Source organism: Liolophura sinensis, chromosome 10 (genome assembly GCF_032854445.1).
Source record: "Liolophura sinensis isolate JHLJ2023 chromosome 10, CUHK_Ljap_v2, whole genome shotgun sequence".
Classification (NCBI taxonomy): Eukaryota; Metazoa; Mollusca; class Polyplacophora; order Chitonida; family Chitonidae; genus Liolophura; species Liolophura sinensis.
Window position 1 is genome coordinate 4,156,807 of NC_088304.1, and position 10,494 is coordinate 4,167,300.

Here is a 10,494-nt window from a genome sequence, read left to right on the forward strand (position 1 = left end):
TACATGAAAAAGTGCATGTATGTCAGCTCAGCTCACTAAGAATGCACAGTATCAAGTGATAACGTTGGAAACTCATAGAGTGAGATTTTCAACCTTGTTGTCATTGGTTCAAAACCAACTGTAGTAAGCCATTTTGGTAACCAACCGACTTGTCAGCAGCAGTGACATACTTTATTCAGGTAATAGTTTTCTAAATTTACAATTGAAGTATTCCAGTAACATTTTATATCAGGGATAGAACAGTATATCAGCCTTGAAACAGGCTTCTTTTATAATCTTAACTTGACATAAATTAGTTTTTATGCCCAACTGAGAGAAAAATGGAAAGTATTAAGACGAGTGTGGTGTTTATCTTTAGAATTACTTTAATACTTCAGTAGCACGGAATATTGGGATATATACATACTGTACATAATACAAAAACTGACCTTTTCAGAAACACATATATCCCACAGAACTGAGAGTGTTGTGATTATGGAACCTGATAATTTTTGTAGGCTAAAAATTCAACTCATGTACAGTTTTCCACAGTTACATGTGAAGGGGTAGGGGTACAACTCCAGTGGTAAGATACCTGTACCTGTCTATCTGTTGTGTGGATACATGGGGTACCTGAAGAGATTTTTGTCCCGACACAAAGCCTCCATTGTTCTTGGGATCTTGAACACAAACATTTGTGGTTGTAGATTTATTTTGTCTTACATGCAGATCTTTGGATTTGCTATTCCACAACATGGAATATATGTTACACATTGAAAAGTTTGTCAGTTACTTGCCAATGGTCAGTGGTTTACTTCACCAACAAAGCTGGCTGTGCAGCCCTATAAATCCAATTTTCTTGAGTACACGTACAGGTAAAGTGCTCCAGGTGCTAAATACATAATAGCCTGTGCTTTGTAGGAGTCGCACAGCTATAGTTCATGCTTTTGTAGTTAAAATTATATATTTCTAGGAGACATATCAAAGAGAAAGCAGTAGACGACTAACATGCATAGGTGATACCATTGAAGGATGTGAAGTCTTTTTATTTCCAAGTTGACATGATAAAACCTAGCAAGACAGCCCTGCCACAACAACCCTGGACCACACCAGAACATGGAAGTACAGTGATATATTTGCACATGTATATTGTAACGGCCAGGGTTTATTAATAGTATTACAGCCCCTGATATTATGTCCTGATCATGCAGTGTGGCCTAACGTACAGTATGAACCTGGCTACTTCTCGTGACTGGAACTGTTTCGGCAATAATTGGAACAGCTTCATTAAGTATGTATTCCCTTAGGAACTTTTATGTACACGCACTCGGCAAAGGGTTTTTTTTTTTTTTCACATTAGAACTCCAGTGTGGAATAATGAACTGGAAAGCATTTTGTGGCTGGTCTCCTGCTCTAACTTTTTTATACTGTTCTGTCTGTCTGTCTGTCTGTCTGCACTGCCTCTATTTGACATTGTACAATACAATTAGGCTGTGGTTTGTTGGGGTACAGAGTATGGAAGCAATACCCCTTCTGACTGCACTTTTATGCATCCTTTATGATAGAATACAGACTTGAAGCATGCTACAACTTGCCGAAATTCCTGAAAAAAAAAAAAACACCCATTATTCTATAAATGACTGAGAAATTAATTTGACCTTGCTGGCTTTCACAGGTGCTTAGCAAAAGAATTCGGTTTCCTCAGGGCACAGAATTCCTCAGTGTACTCTGGTTTCCTCATGGCATTCTTGTTTCCTCCACCCATTAAGTCATAAATCTGACTGCCATCATGTATTAAATTGATCTTGACCTCATTTGACCTCCATCAAGTAAATAATTAAATATCAGTGAATTTGAAATGGATCACAAATGCTCGTTATTCTGACTTTTGCTCTTCTCGACAAAAAGTCGTTCTTGTGTAAAGAAATACCTGAAATTCATTGATGGTATTAATTTTAAATCTTGAGAATCAATCTTTATTTTCTGTTCATAGGGCATGCCGGAAAAGTTTCCTCCAATCATTCGGTTGAACGTTGGCGGGATGCTGTACATGACCCGTCTCTCAACGGTGTGCAAGTACCCAGACTCCATGCTGGCAGCCATGTTTAGTGGTCGTCACCATGTCGACAAGGACCAAGATGACAACTACTTCCTCGACAGTAATGGCTCTCTTTTCGGATACATTTTGGATTTCCTCCGGTTTGGACAGTTGCCACCCAACACTCATGCCCTGCCAGTGTATCGTGAGGCGAGTTACTTTGGTTTACACGCTTTGGTAGAACGTTTGCAGCTCAATCCGGAAATAGCCAAAATGACAGTCAAGGAAGCTCATCGTGCACAGTTTCCCAATTATTCTGAAGTTAAAGAAAATGTCATTAAAATGGCCATCGACAACGCCACTATAAATAAAATTGGAGAGGTGATAATTTATGTGTTTCGAACGGAGTTCGTTGCTAAGGCACCCAGCTTTAATCCCAATCATGGGTGTGTCACTGAGCTGGCGCATGTTTCCATTGGTCCGTGGACTTCAATGGCAGATGAAGAAACTTTTATGCGTTGCCTGGAAACAGATTTGCTCGAGGAAGGGTTCACGATTCGCCCTCATGATACGAAGAGAAAATGTAAATATTATTTTGGACAGACATGTCAGAAATTTGTGTACAGACTTCAGTTTATATTTGACTGACAAATATACGACCCTAGCGATTTCTTCATCACAGACCTCTCATTATGATAGTTTTGTTGAAAAAAGGAAAGCTGTATTCCACGGTATTTAATTGTTTACCTATATTTATTGTCGCATGATGTGTTGTTTTATGTGCGTTTATCTCAGTATGGCATGTCATGGTGAATTTTTGGGGTCCCAAGAGGTAAAATTGTCACAGTCAAAATCATGATATCTTTAAACCATTAGGGCAACTACACTGGTGGATGAGTTATGGCAGGTTTGACTTCTTTGCTGTGCCCTTCTACTCCTAAAGCAACTTGCATAAATCTCTACCATTTACTTGCACTCAGCTACCATAATTATCAATAGTGAAGACCGAATGCTGCACTAGTACATGTAGTTACATGTAAATGAAAACAGGATGGTACATCACTTCTTCTGTGTGAGGCTTCCACAAGTTTTCAGTCTTACATGCACATAAAGAGTTATTAAATTACAGTGTCTGTATCTATTAAAAACGTTCAATTGAAACGTAGCATTTCCTACTCTCTGACCTTCAGTACATGAATATTCTTGAGTACGGCATAAAACACCAATCAAATAAATAAATAAACAATCCAGTACATGTAAACTGCAGACTTTAAAGTGATGTGCATCTTGGTAGTGTCCAGGAATTACCATGGGCAATACACTGAAAACCTTTCTGTAAGCTAGTATTTATTGTAGTTTCTACGAAAAGCATAATCAACTATAACAAAAAGGCATCTTCAAAGTGTGTAAAAGAAAGGTAATGAATAATATAACTTGAGTTATTCAGGAAGATGGGACGTAACAGACCTGAACAGCCACAGCCATCTTTTTTTTTTTTTTTATGGATGTTCTTGGTAACTCAGTAAATCAGTTTTAATCTAGAATTCTGGAGGCCATCGGTTGTGCCAGGTGAAAACAACTGTCCACATGATGTCGTATCACTATGATGTTGCACCCCATGTAGATATAGTTAAAAGGCAAACCAGGATTCAGGTGATGTAAGTGAATTCAGCAGCTTTTTCAAGGTATAAAGATAACTCTCACCTGGTTAATTAACATTGACAAGATGGCAGCGCATTCGATTTTCCTTTTCATGGCAAACCAGGATTCAGCTGATGCAAGTGAATTCAGCAGCTTTCTCAAAGTAAAGAAATAACTCTCACCTGATTAATCAACATTGATAAGATGGCAGGACATTCGATTTTCTCAGTGTGTGCAATTTTGCTTACTTTGAACAGTGATATTTCAGGTATACAATTTCGGTAAGACAGAGTGTATGCTTTTGAAACTTCATGAGGGATACCTAATCAATGCATATATACCTTTAATCTGGTATTGTCTTTTCTTTTGAACAGTAACCCGAGAGAACCTGTCTTTCCTCAATGCATGTCTGCGCCTTAATAGTTAATTTATTGAGCCACTCCTATGGTCTTTCCAAACTGACCAGTTTGTTAAATCCAGTGTAATGCTCAGGATTATTGGACGGCCATTTAATTCATCTTTTTCTGGTATTAAAGCAAACAAGAAAACCAGCAGGAAGATGTTGACAACTGTGGTATTTCATAAAGTGTATTGGTTTTTAATCAACACGTTCTTTGGTCTGTCATTTTCTTAAATTTGAAGATGTGAAGCTCAATGAAAAGCAGCAAGAGGAAATATCTTTTGTAGTAAGATTTTTATTTTTTGCTCTACTGATACAAGGAAAAGTACGAAAACATCTAGATGTTCAGCTTCCACACACTTGTATGTATCATCCGTAATGAAGCAGTTACGTGCTAAAGTGTATGTGAAAAAACCAGATCATGTTGAGAACATGTATTTTTGTTCGTTGTAAGTTTAAGTTGTGTTGACAGATCCCTACATGTATGTGCAGCATACATTCACATGCATTTAAATGCAAAATAACTGAACAATATCACTGGTTTTTGAACTTTCAAAATGATTGTGTATTTTCGATAGAAATTATTTTTGTATTATGATGCACTTAGGAAAATCTTGACATTTTACTTAATATTTGCTAGATTTAATTGTTATATGTTGGAATTACCGTTCCTTATTTATTCCACAAATGTATACACTGCTGAATTTATGCATGTATGATATCACTGGACATTTTAATATCTACTACTTGTATATATTCCTGTATTGTTCTTTTCTTGTGACTTTACAGAACATAGATATACAAGTATTTTTTTATTCATGGCCAGGGTTTTTTTGTGACTTTACAATACATAAATGTACAAATATTGTTTTACCCACACTATGTTTTGGGGCGTGGCTAGGTTTTTTTTTTGGTTTTTTTTTGTGTAAAAATTCATCACAATTTTATGGCACTCTAGCTACTTTTTTAGGCAAGTGCCATAGGTCTTAAATCGATGTAAAGGGTAATTTACTCGTGTACTATGTGATATAGTGCTATTAATATGGTTATTTGTTGTAAAATGTCTTTTTATAGATAGATGTGTGTTGATTTACGTATATTTTGCCTCTTGGTACCTTGTCTATTCAGTGTGTGGCTACTCAGTGTTGGCTATTCAGTGTGTGGCTACTCAGTGTTGTCTATTCAGTGTGTGGCTACTCAGTGTTGTCTATTCAGTGTGTGGCTACTCAGTGTTGTCTGTTCAGTGTGTGGCTACTCAGTGTTGTCTGTTCAGTGTGTGGCTACTCAGTGTTGTCTGTTCAGTGTGTGGCTACTCAGTGTTGTCTGTTCAGTGTGTGGCTACTCAGTGTTGTCTGTTCAGTGTGTGGCTACTCAGTGTTGTCTGTTCAGCGTGTGGCTACTCAGTGTTGTCTATTCAGCGTGTGGCTACTCAGTGTTGGCTGTTCAGTGTGTGGCTACTCAGTGTTGTCTGTTCAGTGTGTGGCTACTCAGTGTTGTCTATTCAGTGTGTGGCTACTCAGTGTTGGCTATTCAGCGTGTGGCTACTCAGTGTTGGCTATTGAGCATGTGGCTATGACTCTACTGTAATATTTCAGTCTTCAACACTCCAGTATACATGTATGTCTTCAGTTAGAGGATATGGGTTATTAGCACATTATACCTGTAGCATACACATGTATATTACAATTCGTTGTGATTCCCCTTTGGTTTTTTTTGTTTGTTTGTTTTGTTTTTGTTTGTTTGTTTGTTTTGACCAACACACAATGACCAAAATACTATACAGTGTATTTAGTATAAAGAAAGTATTGTGATTTGTTGTGGTCTAGTCCAGTAAAGCAATGCATGTTTGGTGCATTGTATTTCCCCTAACACTTTACCCCTTTTCAGGTGACACATTTTGCCTTACCTGATTCATCTACTTTGTAGGGCAACTTAGAAGAGTTTTCAGCGATGTTAAAGTTTGTATGAGAAAAACTAAACTATTGGCATCAGAAGTATCATTTTAAGGCCTTATGTTCTTCTGCAAGAGCATTTTTACGTAGGGTTTCTAACTTTTGGTGAAATGCAGTATTTGAAGATTTTTTTGTTAAACCATTACCCTAAATTTGCAAGGTACATGCACCCAACAGATTTTAAGTTAACACTGCAACTGAACCAGTGAGAGTGTCTCTTTTTTTTTTACCAAGATCTCGCTAGGGTCTTTATCATACAGTTGCTATGAATGAATACTTACGACTTTGCACCACTTTGTGCTATGATATTAAATGCTATGATATTAAATGTAAGTTTATGAACAGTATTTATAGAACTTCATATTGTTGTGGTGGTTAAAACTCACTTAAAGGGAGAGAGAGAATTGTCAGTGATTGATTATTTGTGAAATAGTGAAGCCAAGGCTAAGCCGAATTGTACTGCAGTTTTATTTGGCATGCACCCAAGTGCGACCATTGTTTAACATTCCAGCGTTTAGATCCACTATCAGCCTGAATTAATGTTGAATCAGTAGATTATCCCCTGTGAAGTCATGTGAATCACGTGAAGTCATGTGAAGTCAAAAGTCATGTGAATCATGTGAAGTCGTGAATCATGTGAAGTCATGTGAATCATATGAAGTCATGTGAATCACGTGAAGTCATGTGAATCACTTTGTGGTAATGTGCTGTTGTTGCTTTGAGTACCCCAATTCTTCAACGTTTTAAAACCACCTCTGCAATCAATATTTTGAAACATTCTGAGAGAGCTATGAGGTGTGGAGAAATAATTTGCATAGTTAAAGAAGCTCGCATTGTCAGTGACACAATGCATGAATTCCACTGATCAGCACTGTTTTAGGGGTTAAGGTTCCAGATACATGTATTCTGTAGTGTTATACTGACCTTGTCGCATGCTTGCAAGGTATTTATTTAAGCACATTCTGAAGGCATTACTCTGTTGAAATTATACTTTTTTGAAGCAGAGAAACTGGCCAGTGCAACCAATATAGTTTTGTCTCCAAAATCAAATTAAAAGTGTGCATAAATTGCACTGAAAGTTTATCTTTCATGTGCGAGAAGGTTGATGAATTAGGGCACATAAATTACCTTTATTTTACTTAAGATTGTGGTTGAAGAAGTGCTGCTTCAGCTTTTGAATTATGTGAGATGATGAGAGAAAAGATATGGGAAAATCATGACACGATATTCTGAGAATTACTAGTATGCCGAATAAGTAATTACTGGAAATTACAACAGGTAGAGACATCAGAATTGTCTACAAATGGTATTTAAATGGTGAAAGTCAAGAAAGTTTTGGACTTTATAATCATTGTGTCACCGTGAAACAGACTTTTGTATTAACTTGGGACGTTTTTTACACAGTGTATTCACCCCTATATCTGTGAGTAAAGCCTGTTGACTTGAGTAGAAAGTCAGATCTGTCATCTCGGATGGAGAGTTGAGAACATTATTGCATCTCTTCAGGGAGGAAAAAGTGTACATTTGATTTTCTGTTTTCGCTGTCTTCAAGAAAAGATGTATCGCTATACTGTTGTATAAATGTGTGATATAAATGTGTGATATAAATGTGATTCAGGGTACAGCTGCTATAATAGTGTTCATATTTCGGAGTTCAATAATCATGCTTCTAAAGGCAGACAGGAATGATTGTGGTTGGCAGATACAGGAGGTATGTGGTGTGTAGTTTTAAGCTAAGGTACAAGTCACACTTTTAAGTGCAAGCAAACTGAACAGAAGTATCTATTTAGAGTTCACCATTACCCACATCTGTGTCTTCTCACAACGGTCAATATTCTGTTAAAAAAGCTAGCCGTTACACATGGGTAAATTAGGTGTAAGTTTTTCTATCTTGAAAAATGAGGACATCTTAGTTGTAATGTAAGAACTCTGTTACATATGTGTAATAAATGATACAGAATATTTAAAACAGATTGTCAAATTAGCAGTGCATAAATTTGGTGCATGAGACACAATGCTGTTTGTCATCCTTTGTCTTAAGAACACCTAAAATCACTGCAATTTAGATAAAAGGTGTTTGTGATGATTGTTAAATGTCAAAAATAATCATTGTTCACATTACTGGTGCACAAGTACATGTACCACACTGTCGTCACGTTAAATGTCATAAATAATCATTGTTCGCATTACTGGTGCACAAGTACATGTATCGCACTGTCATCACATGTTAAATGTCACAAATAATCATTGTTCACATTACTGGTGCACAAGTACATGTACCACACTGTCGTCACATGTTAAATGTCAAAAATAATTATTGTTTACATTACTGGTGCACAAGTACATGTATCGCACTGTCATCACACTTTAAATATCAGAAATTCCAAATCCAAAAAGTACCATATTTACAAATAACTTCTTGCGCTATCTGAAATTTGCATCGGTTTATGTTTTCTTCAACATTACCAACTCTGTCTGTTTTTCACAAGGAGAAAAAATGTCACTGCTTAAGAAACAGAATTATGCAAACTAGTTTTGTATGTTCGCTGTTTAACACGTCTATGTAACTGGTCTCAGAGTAAACACAGGGTTGTGATAGAGCATGTTATGTGCAACCTCACATTGTCCATGGTATAAAATGTCTTAACTATAAAATAAAACTGTGATTGTAGTGTTCAGCATTGTGGTTTCATTATTGTACTCTCTTAAATGTGAAGTAACATGGAATCATGCCAAATTAAAAGGTTTCTGTGAAATCTGGACATGATTTTTGGATAGCCTTAGCATAGATATGCATATTTTTTTCAGTCAATATTTCATTTATACAAAAGATAAGAACACGCAATGTACAGCCTTGTCCACGGTTCCTCTGCCATTGTGTAGTGTCTCCACTGACATTGTTTGGGGTTTCCACTGATGTTTTCCAGGGTATCCATCAACATTTCCCAGGTTTTCCACTGACATTGTCTCCAGTTTCCACTGACATTGTGTAGGTGTTTGACTGACATTGTCTATGGTTTCCACTGACATTTTCCAGGGTGTCCACTGACATTTTTCAGGGTTTCCACTGACATTGTCTAGGGTTTAATTCTCAGGAATGTTGCGCTTGCACCCCTGTAGTAAGTGTGTCACGTGTGAAGGAAACCAGCCTGTAACATGAACGTGACAAACTTTCCCCCACACAATGCTGATACTGTCATCTGCAAAGCAATGACGTATTCTGGACTGATGGAAATGACAAACGATGACAAAAATGACAAACTTCATGTACAACTAGGACCTCCTAAACAGCACAATGGCTGCTGTCTACCACATTTTGCCACCAAGGGCTCCCTCCAAGAGCAGTGCAGGAAAGAGAATCTCCAAGATTTCCTTATCCAAAAAGTTGAATTTGACAAACATTCACTTATTTGATTGGTGTTTTGTACAATACCCAAGAATACTTCACTTACATGACAACAGCCAACATTATGGTTGAAGGAAACTGGACAGAGCTCAGACTGACAAATACATTAACACAATAACTTTTCATGTATAAATTTAGACTTTTATTAAGACAAAAACCTAACACGCATTTTCTACATTTAATAATGTAGCAAAAGATATCAAGACTATTGATATTCACTGCACTTCTTACACAGCTAGTATGAAACTTTCTGCACAGAAATTTATATAGTGTAAACAGCCACGTATTTGTTTTTTACTTGAATGATATATTATGCCATACTCTAGAATATTTCGCTTTTACAAAGGCAAACATTATTGTGAAAAGCAACCGAGTAGAGCCCAGGGGAATACTACGACCATCAGCAGGTTGCTGACAGAGCAAACCAACATAAGCTGAACTTGATCTTACAGCGACCTCATTGGTTAGAGGCTCCTTTGTCATTCTGCTCGCCAGCGCGTTATGCCCATAGAAAAAAGCTGAGAGGTTTTTCTTGCACTTCTGTGTGTTGGGCCAAAACACACACTCCGTATTCAGACATAAAAATCAAGCATTTCATGTATCCTTTAAGATATAATTTGGAGACATGATCACCACTGAATCCTTCTAGTCACCAGGGTTTATGTGTAACTTTCACACCATTCTAGACCACACACATTTCATGTATCCTTTAAGATATAATTTGGAGACATGATCACCACTGAATCCTTCTAGTCACCAGGGTTTATGTGTAACTTTCACACCATTCTACACCACACACATTTCATGTATCCTTTAAGATATAATTTGGAGACATGATCTCCACTGAATCCTTCTAGTCACCAGGGTTTATGTGTAACTTTCACACCATTCTAGACCACACACATTTCATGTATCCTTTAGGATATAATTTGGAGACATGATCTCCACTGAATCCTTCTAGTCACCAGGGTTTATGTGTAACTTTCACACCATTCTAGACCACACACATTTCATGTATCCTTTAAGATATAATTTGGAGACATGATCACCACTGAATCCTTCTAGTCACCAGGGTTTA

General features: G+C 37.1%; 1 protein-coding gene across 1 annotated transcript; it reads left to right on the forward strand.

The window, feature by feature from the left end:
• The first annotated feature begins 1,975 nt into the window (after positions 1 to 1,975).
• LOC135476419 (BTB/POZ domain-containing protein KCTD7-like) lies at positions 1,976 to 3,123 on the forward strand. The gene has a single exon (XM_064756443.1). The coding sequence runs from the start codon at positions 1,976 to 1,978 to the stop codon at positions 2,663 to 2,665; it is 690 nt and encodes a 229-aa protein (XP_064612513.1). The 3' UTR covers positions 2,666 to 3,123.
• Positions 3,124 to 10,494: the final 7,371 nt, after the last annotated feature.